At 32.3% G+C, this 15,971-nt stretch overlaps 1 protein-coding gene across 3 annotated transcripts in view; it reads left to right on the top strand.

The window, feature by feature from the left end:
- YAF2 (YY1 associated factor 2) overlaps positions 1 to 12,544 on the top strand; it is an 89,341-nt gene extending 76,797 nt beyond the window's left edge. For all 3 annotated transcript variants that reach the window (XM_052001470.1, XM_052001471.1, XM_052001472.1), the window contains 2 exons: positions 3,735 to 3,887; positions 4,579 to 12,544. In XM_052001470.1, coding sequence (XP_051857430.1) covers positions 3,735 to 3,887; positions 4,579 to 4,816 — 391 coding nt within the window. In that variant the 3' untranslated portion in view covers positions 4,817 to 12,544. The remainder of the gene's footprint in view (positions 1 to 3,734; positions 3,888 to 4,578) is intronic.
- Positions 12,545 to 15,971: the final 3,427 nt, after the last annotated feature.

Below are 15,971 nucleotides of genomic sequence, written 5' to 3' on the forward strand. Positions count from 1 at the left end.
GTGGAAGATAGGTTGTAATGGGGAGAGACTTGAGCTAGGGAAAGCCTCCAGCAGATTATTGCAATAATTAATTAAAGTTAATGTGGGTTGAGTGGGTGGCCATGTGAGAAGATAAAAGGATATATATACAAAAAAAGTGATAAGACAGAAAAGGCAAGATTGTGCAAAAATATAAGTGGATTTAGTGAGAGTAAGGAATCTAGGATGATACATATGTTAGGAGGTTGGCTGACTGGGAGGGTAATGATCCCTGTTTTGGACAGTAAATGGAAGCTTAGAAGAGGGGAAGGTTTAGCTATATATACACACACACACACACACACACACACACACACACACATACATATATATATATATATACACATACATATATATGGGTTTATGGAACATTTGAAATTCACAAAAATAAAGTTGGCGATCTTAGGGTTAATGATTGTAAAATTTTTCTTAATTTTATATTTTTGTAAAGGATATTGTAGGGGACAGCTAGATGGCTCTCAGTGTAGGCCTGGATTAAGGAAAACATGAGGTCAAATCCAGTCTTAACTGTGTGACATTGGGCAAGTCATTTAATCTCTATTTGCCTTAATTCACCAGAGAAGAAATGGCAAGCCATTCCAGTATCTTTGTCAAGAAAATCCTTTGGAAAGTATGGATCTTACATACAGGATCATGAATCATTCAGGACTGAACTGCTAAACAACAATAAGGGGTAATGTTGATAGCATAGTTGATAAAGGAAAATACAAACTCTCAGTACTTTAGATAGTGCTCTAAGATGTAGAAGTTGCCAGTATACATGGTTGGAGGAAGCTTCTGGAAAACTTAATCTTATAGAATAATAAGTCTTTTTATGCCTTTCTCAATTCTTGTGTTTGAATGTTTGATTTTATCTTTTGCTCTGGTTGTTTCATCAGGAATGACTGAAAGTTCTCTATTTTATTAAATGTCAGTTTTCCTCCTGTAGGAGCATGCTCAAGTTTTCCTGGGTAGGTTATTCTTGGTTGTAAAGATAATATTACAACTAATAAAACTAGTATTACAGCTAGTAGCCTTCTGGAATATATTTAAAATAATCTTTAGCTGCTAAATCTTGTATGATTTTGATTGTGGCTCTACAGTATTTTAATTGTTTGTGATTACTTGAATTGTCTTCTTAGGAACTCTGTAATTTTGGAGTTTTTATTTTAGGATCTCTTTTTGGAGGTGGCCAATGAATTTTTTCAGTTTCTACTTGGACCACTGGCTATAAGTTATCTGGGCAGTTTTCTTTTATAATTTCTTAATCTTTTTTTTTTTTTTTTTGATCAGAGTTTGTAGGCCAATAGTTCTTAAATTTGCTTGCATTTTTGTTTTCCCTCTCAGGTTTATTTTACTTTCTTTCTAGATGTGATTTTTCTTGTACAGCAAGATAACTATATAAATATGTATACATATATTGTATTTAACATATACTGTAATATATTTAACATGTCTTGAACTACCTGCCATCTGGGGGGAGTGGGGGGAAGGAGGGGAAAAGTTGGAACAGAAAGTTTTGTAAGGGTCAATGTTGAAAAATTTCCCATATGTATGTTTTGTAAATAAAAAGCTATAATAAAAATAAATTATCCAACAATTTCTAAATCTGAGATATTTAAATTTTTTTCTTCTGTTTTTTCATTCTTTTAACTTTGTTTTATTGTTTCTTGATGCTTTATGGATTCAATAGGTTCTACTTGAGCAGTTCTAATATTTTTAAGGAACTTTTTTCTTCCATGAAGTTTTGTACCTCTTTTACCATTTGGTCAGTTCTGGTTTTTAAAAGTGTTACTTTCTTGTGTGTATACCCCTTTACCAAAGCTTTTTATTCTCTTTTCATAATTTTGTGCATTAAGGCATTGCATTAATTTTTGCAATAATTTTTTTACTTAAAAAAAAAACAACCTTTAGTTCTTCTAGGAATTCTTGTTTGTCTTTGTCCAGTCTGCATTTCTCTTTGAAGCTTTGCTTGTATACATTTTTAACTTCGTTGTCTAATGAGTTTATGTTTTGAACTTCTCTGTCACAATAGTAGCTTTTATTGGTTATATTTCTGAAGGGGCCATTTCTTAGGAGTGACTAGCAGAAAGTTCACAATGAATGCCATTGTTTTGAACTTGTTAAGTATTTTGTTCATTTGACTGTTATATACTTTGTAGAGATACACACATTGGATATAGACTTATAGAGTACTTTGAACATGGATTAACCTTATTTGTGAGAACCACTATGTAAAGAGGGTGGCAGGAAAGAGGAACAGGCATTGCAAATTAAGTGCCACTTAATCTAAAGTGGATCCCTCATAACCTCTCACTTGAAGTATTCGAATAGACTCCTAAGTGATCTGTCCCTCTCTCAAATCCAACCTCCAGACTTGCTCAAATCGTCTTCCCAAGTCAAAGTTCTAGCTATATTCCTTTCCTTTATCAAAAATATTTAATGGCTCCTTTATTGTCGTTATGATAAAATATTATTGCTTGACATTTAAAGTTTTTCATAATCTGATTTCCCACTTGCCATCTAATTTTATAATAATAATGTACACATAATGCCTATTAAAGTATCTTTCATGTAATAGTTATACTGAATTGTTTGCGAAATGAAATGTTTTGACATAGAATTAAATTTGATACAATGTGAGATCTTGGGCCAAGTTATTTACCTTCTTGAAGTTCAGTTTCTTTATCTGTGAAATGGAGATAATATTTTACTTTTGTGTTTTGAGGATAAAAAAGACTTTGTTAAACCAGAAAGCTCTATTATGTTATTGTGAAGAAAGCCAGAATGTTACTGAAAATCAGTACAAGGAATTCAAAGACTGAGAAACCTTTCACTATATTTCATATTATTTAGACTTTTACTAGAAAGTACTTTTGGTTGCTACTTTTTTTAAATTTTCAAAGTGAGTTTTATTAATGCTTTTTGTCTTTACCTTTTGAACTTGATCCCTCCCTTGTTTAAAAAAAAAAAAAAAAAAGGTCTATGTACATTCAAAAGAATGTCAAAAAAATTGAGAATCCAGAATAGAGCTGTAAAATGATGAAAAAAATTAGGTTCATTATAAGGAGAAATTAGAGGGACTAGAATTGTTGACATTATGCTAGAAACATAGTCTTTTCCCTAGTTTAGGGGAAAGATTCTGAAGTTATTCTGTAAGATAGGCAACTTTAAAAGGGAAAATAGCTTTTCAAAAAAAGATGGATAGATTTTAGTTAGAAAGAAAACATGTTGACACTCCAGAAAATTATCTCTATATGTTCAAGAAAAGAATGGTGAACCATCTGTTTTCAATACTCTGAATGTAATAGACATTTAGTAAATGTTTGAATTTATCTAAATTTGCTTGTAAGTGTAGGTTACGTAATACCAACACACAGTAATCCATGCTTATGCTTTTGTGTTCATTACATATATTGCAAATGACATAAACACTTGGTTTTGATGACCAGTTTTATTTTACATATTAACACATCTAATAATTAAGTTGATTCCTATTGCTCAGAATGCATTAACTATATTATATCATAAATTGGCCTAGTTTTCCCCAGTGCTAATAGAAAAAGCAAAATAATAATGTATTTTCTCTTTAACTTTTAAGATCTGGCTTTAACTTGTAAATAATTTGGAAATCATGATTTATATTTCTTTTACATATTATTCTAAAAGAACATTTTCTTGAAATACAATAAAATTATCTTTTAAAATGTACACAGGAAACCTCGACCTGTCTCCCAGTTGGTTGCACAGCAAGTTACTCAGCAATTTGTGCCCCCCCCACAGTCAAAGAAAGAGAAAAAAGATAAATTAGAAAAGGAAAAAAGTGAAAAAGAAACAACTAGCAAAAAGAACAGTCATAAGAAAACCAGGTAAATCTGAAACATATTTTGTAACATTTAGAAAATTTATACATTTTTTCTTTCTTTTTAAAGATTTACTGTGTATTCAATTATATGTATAAACATAGCTTTAAAGTTTTGACTGGTTTCAAAAGATCCTAGAAATTAAATCATAGAAAAACTGTTCAAATATGTAACTTACTGGGATATGAATTATCCAAGAATGAGAATTTGTTTTCTTAATGAGGGAATACTCTCAGCTTTATATATCAGCATACTCTTTAGTATAAGCAATCCCAGAATGTTCCAACCATAATTTTTAGTTATCAGTTTCATAAAAATTCATAAAACTGTAGATATTAATTATGGGACATATTATTGCTGAATTCTCTAAAATTCTATGCATTGTGGCATAAATATACATTAGCACATCACTGGATCAGACCATAGCCTTTTACATGATTTACATGATTACCATTATGTTAAATGTTTTGCAATTGATTTTGGTAAGACTTATGGTTGGAATCATTTTGTCATGCCTCTAATGCTGAGTAGTAAAAATTGCCAAGTTTTTTAACATCAGTGTATTGGGGGTATGTTTGTTACAATGGATACCTTGTTTTTTACATAGATATATTTTTCATGTAAATTTTGCACTTAAGTTTCATCAAAATTATGTTAGAGGGGAAAACTAGTTTTAAATGTTATAAATTTCATTTAGGCCACGATTGAAAAATGTGGATCGGAGTAGCGCTCAGCATTTGGAAGTGACCGTTGGAGATCTGACAGTCATTATTACAGACTTTAAGGAGAAAACTAAGTCGCCACCTGCATCTAGTGCTGTTTCTGCAGATCATCATAGTCAGAGCGGTTCTAGCTCTGATAATACAGAGAGAGGAATGTCCAGGTCATCTTCACCCAGAGGAGAAGCCTCGTCATTAAATGGAGAGTCTCATTAAAGTTTACTTTTTTCCAGTTTCTTTAGTCACTTCTCTGTAACATGCAAATGCAAATATTTTGGCTAACACAAGCCACATTTTCATGACAAGCATTTATGCTCAGCCCACAATCTGTTTTAACATAAAATATAAGTGCATTAGGATTAATAATCTTGTTGCAATCTACACTAAAGACCACATTTCCAGAATTAACATTTTGATATCCAAAGTTAAAAGTGCCATGAAAATGTGGTAGAACATTCATTATGCAGTGTTATTGGTAATCTTTTTCACTTTTAGTGAATTCCAACACTTAAAACTTGATTTCACTACTATTGGCATGTACTGAATTAAATTTTTTATAACATAGTTCAAGCTGCCTAGATATGTATTATTTGAGAATTATAAAACAGTTGTATATGTGTGTTTGTGTGTGTGTGTGTGTATACACATATATACATACAAGTCAGATCAATTTAATCAATTATTAGAGCAACCAGATTTTCATAATAGTTATCTTCTTATACACCTGCTGGTACTTGGTGTGGTTAAATAGGAAAATTGTTATTAAAGGATTTCTATGAACTTGGCCAATTTTTTTGACACATCTTATTAGATTACTGTTACTGGTTTATCAAATTTTCTTTTATTGACTTTTTAAAACATTCATTTATTATGTTTACTAGCAAAATAGTAAACATTTTAAAGTATCAATTGTTTAACTTTATAATTCAGATATAGTATTATTATCATTATACACTGGTATTTTCCACAATATATAACATTTTCCATTTCAAATAATGATGTGCATTTGCCAAAAAAAAAAAAAAAAAAAGGCAACAGAAAAATTTCCATTTAAAAAGTTCCAATCCTGAAAAAAATTTCACTGAATAATAATTTTATCATTCTTTTCTTGCCCCAGACTTTTTCAGTGCTATCCACATATATTAATATAATTACTACAGAAATATGGAGTGGTACAGAACTGGGGAATAACTAATAATTTATCCTATTTCTTCTTACGTAAGCTTTTGTTATGTTAATTGGCCCTTTATTAAATATTTTAAAAACAATTCCTATGAAAAACATGCAGTTCCCTATTTTCAGGCATAATTATCATTTATGCATATATTAATATACTAATACAAACAAAATATTTACAGTCACCTAGCATTATGTAAAATTACCAATAAAATATTTTTATGACTATACCTTTTTCATTTTTGTTTACAGCCAATGTATATTTGATGCACAAAAAAAAAAAATCTCAAAACTGCATAAATTCTCATGGAATTTCCTAATTCTTCTTCTGTTAAATACTTGTTTGTTTATTGTCTTCTCCCATTAGATTGTGAGCTCCTCGAAGACAGGGACTATCTTTTGCCTTTTTTTGTATCACCAACACTTAGCACAGTGCCTGGCACATAGTACGTGCTTAATAAATGTTTATTGCCCGATATTCTCAAATATAAAGAATTAATATAAATATAGAGTGGACATTTATCAGTGAGCATAGTTTTACAGTATTACATAAGACATCTACATGATAACTTAAATTGACAGATTTCATGTTTAGGGTTTTGGGGGTTTATAAAATGTAATTTTTTTGTTTAATTGTCACACTTATAAGCTTAAGAAAGGCTGTTTTGTTAGATGCTAGTTGTGAAATACTTGCATAAAAAGAAAGTCTGATATGATATCTAAACACACTTAAGTATTTCATTTTTTTGGTTGAATTTATGTAAAAAGATTAAAACTGTGGTTTGGGGGATGGTTATTTTAGCAGGACACTTCTAATGATAAGACCAGTTTATTTTTTAACTATGAGTTCTACTTTGTCTTTGTTTTCTTCATTTCCTATTTCTCAGATGCTTTTAAAGGTTGGTTTATTTTTGAGATTCTGAACATTTGCATATGCTAATGAATTCTTCCAGTATTTTTAGGTGACACTTTGTTCTACAGACTGTCCTCTAATTGCAGTTTTCTGGCACGAGGGAAAAAAAAAATTCTGATAGCACTTTAAATGGTTTGCAAAAGAGAATAGTCTGGCAAATATACAAAAATACAGTAAGCAAAAAAATTGGCCCACATTATGTTTCATTGCCTTTTAAAAGCAGTTTGCTGCTTTTTATCATACTTAGAAACCATATTCCCTGAACTATCAGATAAGATGATAGGATTTAAGCTAGAAGGGAGCATTAGAGGTCATCTAATCTGAACCCTTTATTTGAAAAATCAAATAATGTGATTCCAGTTGTTAGGACTAGCAAAATATAGAATAAATAACAGTTAACATTTGCATCCAAGTCCTTTTAAATCCAAATTCAGCATTTTTGCCATACATTACACTTGGAGAAGTATGTAGGGTAAATTTTATCTTTTTTTCCACGTGAAAAAACCGAGGCTCACAATGATTGCCAAAGTCACCAAACTTAACTTGCAGTGTTAAGACTCAAACATAAATCCTTTGATTCTGAAACCAGTGTTTTTAAAATCACAGAAGAGTATTTTTTCTAAATTGTTTTCCTGCTATAGCAGGTCCTTAATCATATTAATGTAATTACATGTGTTCTTTTTAAATATTCTTTGATGCTCTTCTAAATATCTTTCCAATGAAAGAATTGATGCTGAATAATTTATTCTATAAGAAGGGAAGAAGAAAAGGGGGAAGTGATCTTATCTTTTTCAGATCTGTTTTTCATTAATCATGTAATCAATTAATAGAATTGAAAGGTATTTTAGGCACTAAATGAAACAAATTTTGTAGATGAAGAAATTTAAGCCCAGAGAAGTTAAATCCTTTGTCCAATTTAGCAGGAGTAAACATTTATTAAGTTATCTACTATGTGTCAAATTTTGGGCTAAGCAATGTGGATACAAAAAGATGCAAAAGACAGTCTCTACTTTCAAAGAGCTTAAAATCTAATGGGGGAGACAACACAAATAATAAACACAAAGTAACTATATTTAGGATAAATAGGAAATAATTTTTAAAAGAAAAGCCCTGGAATTAAGAGGAGTTAGAAAAAAGCTTCCTGTAGATGATGGAATTTTATTTGGGACTTAAAAGAAACTTGGGAATTTAATAGGCAGAGAAGAAGAAGGAAAGGCTCAGGGCATGGACAAAGAAAATTCCCGGTGCTGAGAACGGATTCTGTCTGTGGAACAGCCAGAAAGGCCTGTGTCACTAGATTAAAGAGTACATGTTGGGAATAAGATGCAGGAAGACTAGAAAGGTATGAGGAGCTAGAATTTGCTAAACAGAGCATTATGTATATGTATGTACACCTATATTTTTTAAAAAATCATTTAAATGGAGGATCAACTGGAGAAGAAAAAAAATTAAGATAAGCGACCCATCATCAGACTACTATTGTAGTCAAGACATGAGCTGATGAGGGGTTGCATTGGAGTGCTGACAGTGTCAGGAGAAGGAGGAGGAGGAGGGATATATGAAAGATGGTGCAAAGGTAAAATAAACAGACTTTGATAATATCTTGGAGATGAGGGATGAAAAATAGTGAGGAATCCAAGAAGGTTCCTAGCTTGCAAGCATAAGAAACTAGCAGGACAGTCTTACATTCTATAGCAGTGGGAAGATGGGAAGCAGGGAAGGGTTTGGGGTGATTTGGATATAATTGATTTTAATATGAATACTAAACATCTGGTTTAAGATGTTTGAAAGGCAGGTGGAGATTAAAGTTTTACAGGTTAGGAGGAAGATTAGGATGAGAAAGGTAGATTTAAGATGGTATGTTAAATTTAAGCCCAGAGAAGTTAAAGATGGTATTTAAGCTTGATGAGATCACACAAGAGGAGGAAGAGAAGAGAATCCAGGACAACCTTGAGTGACTTAGAAGGTATGATCTAGAGGAGAATCCAGCAAAGGAGATAGAGAAGGAGCAGTCTTATAGATAAGAAGAAAACTAGTAGAGATTGGTGTCCCCAAAACTTAGAGTATCAAGGAAGAGAGAGTGATCAACAATGTCAAGGGAAATAAAAATTGAGAAAAAAGCCATTGGTTTTGGCAGCTATGATCATTAGTAACTTTCAAAAAGGCAGTTTTGGTAGAATGGTAAGGTAGGAAACAACATAATCTAAGGCTGGACCAGAGAACTTCATGACTCCTGGACTCTAATACTGAGCTTTTCATCAAATCATCTGGCCCTCCCAAGAAAATATTGCTGCATTATATGTGATGCATCTTTGTGGAGATTGGTGTACAAGTTTTGTATTTTAAAATACAAATCAAAATAAAGGGAATATAATTTGAAGTTACAATTATCAAATTTCTTATATACAAAAAAGAGGTAGTTTTTAAAGTATTTTGAATTAGGCACCAGAAAAAGTTGCTGGTTTATTGAACCTAAAATACTTATTTTATCAAGTTCTTTCCTGAAGGTCAGAAAGATTTAAGCATTGAAAATACCTTTTAATTCCTAACTCTTTCCCACTATTTTCCTCCCTCCCCATTCACCTCCAAAAGACCACCCTGTTAAACTGAAGGATGATATGACATGACCAGTTTTTCATTATGTAAAATCTTTCCCCTTGGGAAAAAAATAAATTAGTATGTGTTATATACATGGAGTTTTATTAAAAATAAAGTTAGGTGATTTTTTTGTTTCCACTAAATAAATTTTAATTGATTTTTTTTTGAGAGAGAAATTCTACTTTGAGAATATTTTGAAGAAGTGATCTAAAAAAATGGAACAATTAGTAAATCATTGAATATTTTTATAGTGAACAGTTTTAAAACTTTAAAGAGAAATACAGGCAGATGAATATATCAGAAAAGAGAAAATAATTAGAGGATAACATACCCATTCACATATACATTGGATATGCAGCTGTTTGGTCTCTTTATTTGATTGAAATCAAAGAAACTCTGAAACATGACCAGTTAAAAAATAACTACAAAGAGCCAAAGAGTAGAGATATGATAACAGAAAATATGATTATGGGTTAATTTTGTGGCTTGAAGAATAGAACTCTTTTCATTTTAAAATGAAAACCATGGAAGTTGTCAGAGGAAAAATAGCAAGAAAAAGAAAAAAAAGCAACACAAGTCTATAGCAGAGATTAGTCGATGATAGTTGGAAGCAGAGTTGGTAACTATGGAGAACAGAGACACTAATAACAGAAGAGGGAAAATAAATATGACATTGAAGGAGATACCCGTCCAGTATTTATTGTAGGGTCACATAACCCTCTAATGGTCACCATTATTATAATATGACATAACATGATCATTAAGAACATGGTTAATTAAAATTAATTCATGGTCAGTATATCTAAGATAGAAAAGTGTTAACATTTTAAAAAGATTTCCATCAAAACTAAAGTTTAAAAGTTTTCATGTAAATTGTTCAATTCAAGAAATGTTAAAGACCTACTACATTCCAAGCATTGAATATACAAAAACAAATGAAAAAGACTCTGCCCCCTTTGACCTTACATTCTTCTAGAGATATGAAACCATGTATATGGACTAAAGGAAATGAAAAGTAAAAAAAGCGTCCTAGGTACATCCAAAGAAAGAGAATATCAACTAAAGGTTAACAGTCACTCAAATTCCTTAAATGGGCACATCATGACCAAGACCTGTAATTTAAAATTAACAATATAGCAACTGTGATAGATGAATAACTGTTATACATGGGATGATCAATTAAGAGGTTATTATGATAAACTGGGAGAGATAGGGTAGTTGTGATAATAAGTTAACAGGAGGGAAACAGGTGTGATGTTGTAGAGGAATTGTATTGCCCTTTAATGTCATACAATTAATGTATTAAGAATATTACTCTGTTTGGGGTACGTTATGTTCATGTTCTTTGTGTGTAACTTTATATAAAATAAGTGCTGTTTTCCTGTTGATTTCCATTATGAAATCAAAGATGTGTTTGTACCCTTGGGAAAAATCCTCATAACTGATCAGTTTGGGCCAGAAAGCCATTAGTTTGGGTAAACATGGGTGTTGCAGCATACCAATATAATTACACCATAAGAAAATATAGTCCTTAATAGTATGTTGTAATAAACTTTAGCTTTTTTTCTTTTTAAAAAATTTAATATTATACTTTTCCCCTAATGACATGTAATTTTTCATACAAATCATTTCCCAATGACTTGACTTAGTCAGAATGATCAGAAGAGCTGAACAGGCAGTTTTCAGACACATCAAAGCTATAGTCACATGAAAAAAAATTCTTTAAATTATTATTAGTCTGAGAAATGCAAATTAAAACAACTCTGAGATAGCACCGGTCAAGTGCTTTGTCAAGTGGTCAAGTGGCTAATATGCTAAAAAAGGGAAATGTTGGATTTGGAAGGGATGTAGAAAAACAGGGACTTGAATGCATTGGTGATAGAGTTGTGAACTGATTCAACCATTCTGGAAAGCAATTTGGAACTATGCCCAAAGGGTTATAAAATAAAACTGTGCCTACCTTTTGATTGAGCAATATTATTGCTAGATCTGTATTCCAAGCATATCCAAAAAAGAAAAAAAAGGGAAGGGACCTATTTGTACAAAAATATTTCAATCTTTGTAGTGACTAAAAATTTCTAATCAAAGATACCTGTCAATTGAGGAATTGCTAAAAAGAAAAAAAATAAGCTATGGTATATGATCGTAGCAGGGTATTATTCTGCTATAAGAAATGACAAGCAGGATGATTTCAGAAAAATAAAATGAATAAAAAATGCAGGAGAATGTTGTCAACTGCTGTTACATATGTTATATGAAGAACCGTGAATGACTTAGCTACTCTCAGCAATAAAATGATCCAAGGCAATACCAAAGGATTAATGAGGAAACATCTATCTGCCTCAAGAGAAAGAACTGATATGGAGTGAATACAGACTAAACCATGCTATTTAAAAAAATAAGGAAAACAGTTATTAGCATTTGTTTAAAAATTTTTTTTTGAGTTCCAGGTTCTTTCTTCTCTTCCTCACCTTATTGAGAAGGCATGCACTTTGATACAGGTTATATGTGTGCAGTCATGCAGAGCATATTTCTATGTTAGCCATGTTGTGAAAGCAAACACAGGCAAAAAAGAAAAATAAAGACGTATGCTTCAATCTCTATCATAAGTCCTTCAGGATTGTCTTGGATCAATGTACTGACTTAGCAGTCAGTCATTCACAGTTGATCATACAGTACTGCTGTTACTATGTGCAATGTCCTTCTGGTTCTGCTCATTTCTCTTTGCACCAGTTAATATAACTCCAGTTTTTTCTGGAAACATCCTGCTATATTTCTTATAGCACAATAGTATTTGATCACAATCATATAAAACAACTTGTTCCACCATTCCCAAATGATGGACATCCCCTCAATTTGTAATTCTTTGTTACCATTAAAAGAGTTGCCAAAAATATTTTTGTACATATTGTTCTTTTTCGTTTTTTTTTTTTTAAATCTCTGTGGGAAACATCTAATAGTGCTTGTTCAAAAAACATGCATAGTTTTTATACACATAAAATCGTGGGCATAGTTCCCAGTTCTTAGCAATTAACTCTTGTGACACTAATTGTTCTCTTCACTTGAGACAGTGGATAGATACAGTGCTGGGCTCTAGGATCAGAAAGACCTGAATTCCAATCTGGCCTCTGATCCTTACTAGCTTTGTGATTCTGGGCAAGTCACTTAATCTGTTTGCCTCAGTTATTAAATGGGGATAACAGCACCTACCTCATAAGGTTGTTATGAGGATCAAATAAAATCCTATTTGTAAAGCATTTTAGCAATATGCCCGATACGTGGTAGGTACAATATAAATATATAATCCTTTCTCTTCTTCCTGTTTCTAGCTCTCCCCCTTTCCATCAGTTTTCTCCTTTGCCCTTAGCTTCATTTCGGACTATAGTAACTGACCTTTTGCCCTTGATTTTGTTGAGCTCATCCAAATTTCTGAAAGTTAAGTTTGGATGTTATGATTTCATAATGGCTAACAGGCTTATGAAACAGTACCACTAAGTCTAACCCGTTTCTTACCAAGAATCCCAGTCTTCACTTGAAGACCCCCCCCAAGGGAGGGGAAATCCACTTTCCTCTAAAGGACAACAGGTGTTAAGCACCTTTTCTTTACTTTGATTGATTCTCTTTCCATAAATTCCACCCAGTGCTTTTCATCCTGTTGTCTGTGACCAAACAGAGTGAGTCTGATAATCCCCTTGTCCATGTGACACAACTAAATCTTTTCCAGTCTAAAATTCCAGTTTCTTCTATTTATTTTAGTATGGCATGGTCATTAGCCACCTTATTATCTTAATCACCTTCCTCTGGACACTTTCAAGTTTGTCACTGTCCATCCTGGAATGCCCAGAACTGAACATGGTACTCCTGTCGTGACTATGATAGTATACAGAGGAACTATCATCTTCCTTTTTCTGTATTCATTTCTCTATTGATGTAGCTAAAGACCATATAGTATTCTTGGCTTCCAAATTGAATTTATTTACTTATATTGAGCTTACAATCCACTAAACACCCATATCTTTTTTGTACAGACTTTTTCAATCATAGGACTTTTATGTTTTTTTAATTAAATTTCAAATTCATAATTATTTTAACAGGATAAATTTAATAAGGTCTTTTAGGCAAATTTACCTAAAGGCAATTTAATTATCATTAACCATCTGACAACTTTCATCTGAAATACATATTTCTAATTCTGTTTTGACAGATACCTGGCTTCAAGCATCTCAAAAGCTGTCCCATGAATGCTTACTCCTCTCTTATACTTATTATGTCAGAGGATAGTTCTAATCATATTGGGGGGGGGGGAGAAAAATAGACATGATAGTCACATTGGAAGTACAATATTGAGTTCTACAATGATTTCAGTGTCATGAAAATGCTATGGAATTTTAATATAGTGATTAAGTTCAGAGAGTATTTGGAGGCTGAAACAACTGCTACTTAGAGTTCTGCACTGCCCCCTAATACATACATTTTATCTGATTTTTCAGTGAGCCTTTTCCCCAAACAAATCATCTATGATGATTTTAAAATTTGTTAACAAATTTCCTAACCTCCTGTTGACTTCCATTTTTACATATCCAGATGGATACCTTGAATTAACTCCCTTTTAAACATCTTAAACTTTAAATGTTTAAAACTGAACTCATCTTCTTTTTCTAACAAATTTTACTCTTTTTTAAGCAAGTGAACTTCCATTCACCCCTGTCCACAGGCTCACAACCTTGGTGTCATTCTTTCTCATTCGCTAACCCCATCCAATTTGTTGCCAAGACCTGTTGGTTTACTATGACATCTCTCCTGTGGCTCCCTTCTTTTCTCTGTCACTACCTTGGTATAGGTTCTCATCTCCTCGTGCTTGAACTACTACAATCGTCTGATGGCAGATCTTTCTGCCACAAGTCTTCTTTCCAAGCCAGTCTAATTGTCAATATGAAAAGCATAAACTTGAACATGGCACTCTTTATAACCTCTTCCCCTACCTTTCCAGTCTTTCTGCAACTTACATCCTAACCATCCCCAACACTTCCCAACTCAGTCTCCAAACCCTTCATCACATAAGATGCATGATTCCTGGCTGGGCTTTTTCCCTATCTGTCCCCATTGCCTGAAAAGTTCTCCCTTCTTTCTTCTTCCTCTTTGTTTCACTTTCTTCAAGTCTCAGGTAAAATTCTACCTTCTACAGGAGGCCTTGACTGACAACTTAATTGTCATGTCTTCCCTTTGAGGGATTATTTCCAATCTACTCTATATAGCTTTTTTATACATGGTTATTGTATGTTATCTTCCTCATTTGATTGTGAGTTCCTCAAGGCCAAATTTACTTTTGATTTTACTAGTTTTTGGCACATAGCACATAAATATTTCTTCTTGATTGATGTTTTCATAGTTATCCATAAAGAACTGCTGCTCTCTGATTCAGTGAATCATTAGTCACCAATGGTACACTCAAGGAATATACATTGGCCCTGTGGGACCATCTACAGTTATCTTTGCTGCTGGACCAGATGGCTCAGGAGGAGAGAGTGAGGCTAGTGACTTTGCACAATACTGCCTCACTTAAATCCAATTCACTTTCAAAGCATGACTTCCTGATGTCATGTCTTCAAGGACTAACAATAACAATACATTGAGCTTTGATAGTAACCTTAAAGAATAAATATACTATGGTCTTTTAAAATAGCTATTTGTGTTTCTATTATAAATTTGCTCAACTCCTTTTGAATCCTTTTTTATGACTGGATTAACAAATGAAAAATATATATATTAAATGCTTTCTATATATCATGCATTATGCCTTGTGCTGAAAATTTAAATACCAGTAGCAAGATAATACCTACCTTCAAAGACCCTATATTTCAATGCAGAAAGAATACAAAAATAGAGGAATAGTGACCTAAGTGGTTTAGAAAGTCACAGCGAATACAATAGCAATGTTGATTTAATTATTAATCCAGAAGATGAAGTTGGGGAATGGGGGACTGGAGAAGATGGACTGAGTGTACCTATCAGGAAAGCAGTGACTCAAGCAGGACAGAAGCTGGAGCAACATCTTAGAGAAGAGAATGCTGCTACATGGCAAGAAAAATGGTGAGAATGCCATAAGAAAAATAGTCTATGTGTTTCTTATTATATAAAGTTTAATTTCTTTTTATTTTTCCTAAATTATATATTTAAAAATTTCCTTATTCAGATTCCACAGTAGACATACTTATCCTGTTGAAGAAAAAATATTAATATAAATACTATACCCTAAAATTTAGGCTAAAGTTTACCCAAAGCTATTTAATATATCTAAGTAAATTATAACTTGGAGATGGTGATGTCCAAAATGACATAATCTTCCATGCCCTTTGATTTGACCTTATCCTAAGAAGATTTCAGGTAATAGGAATCTTGAATAAGGAAATTACATGTTACAGTCTAAGTTAACATTCCAGATTTGTTGAGAATGAAGTCCTCATCCCATTCTCTCATGGACCATTCCTCTTACTCGTGGAGTTAAATCAAGAAATTTCTTTTCCATCTCTATCCTTTCTCAGTGGCCAAATACTTAATGGGAGTGGGGAGATTTTTTTGTCCTTGATCCATCACTTTTCCAAGGGGTTTTTCCCAGGAGAATAAAAGAGATTAGAGAAAAAATATTTCTTAAAAATGTTAGAGAAATTAAGAAAATAATTTTTA

The sequence above is a fragment of the Antechinus flavipes genome, chromosome 5 (genome assembly GCF_016432865.1).
Source record: "Antechinus flavipes isolate AdamAnt ecotype Samford, QLD, Australia chromosome 5, AdamAnt_v2, whole genome shotgun sequence".
Classification (NCBI taxonomy): Eukaryota; Metazoa; Chordata; class Mammalia; order Dasyuromorphia; family Dasyuridae; genus Antechinus; species Antechinus flavipes.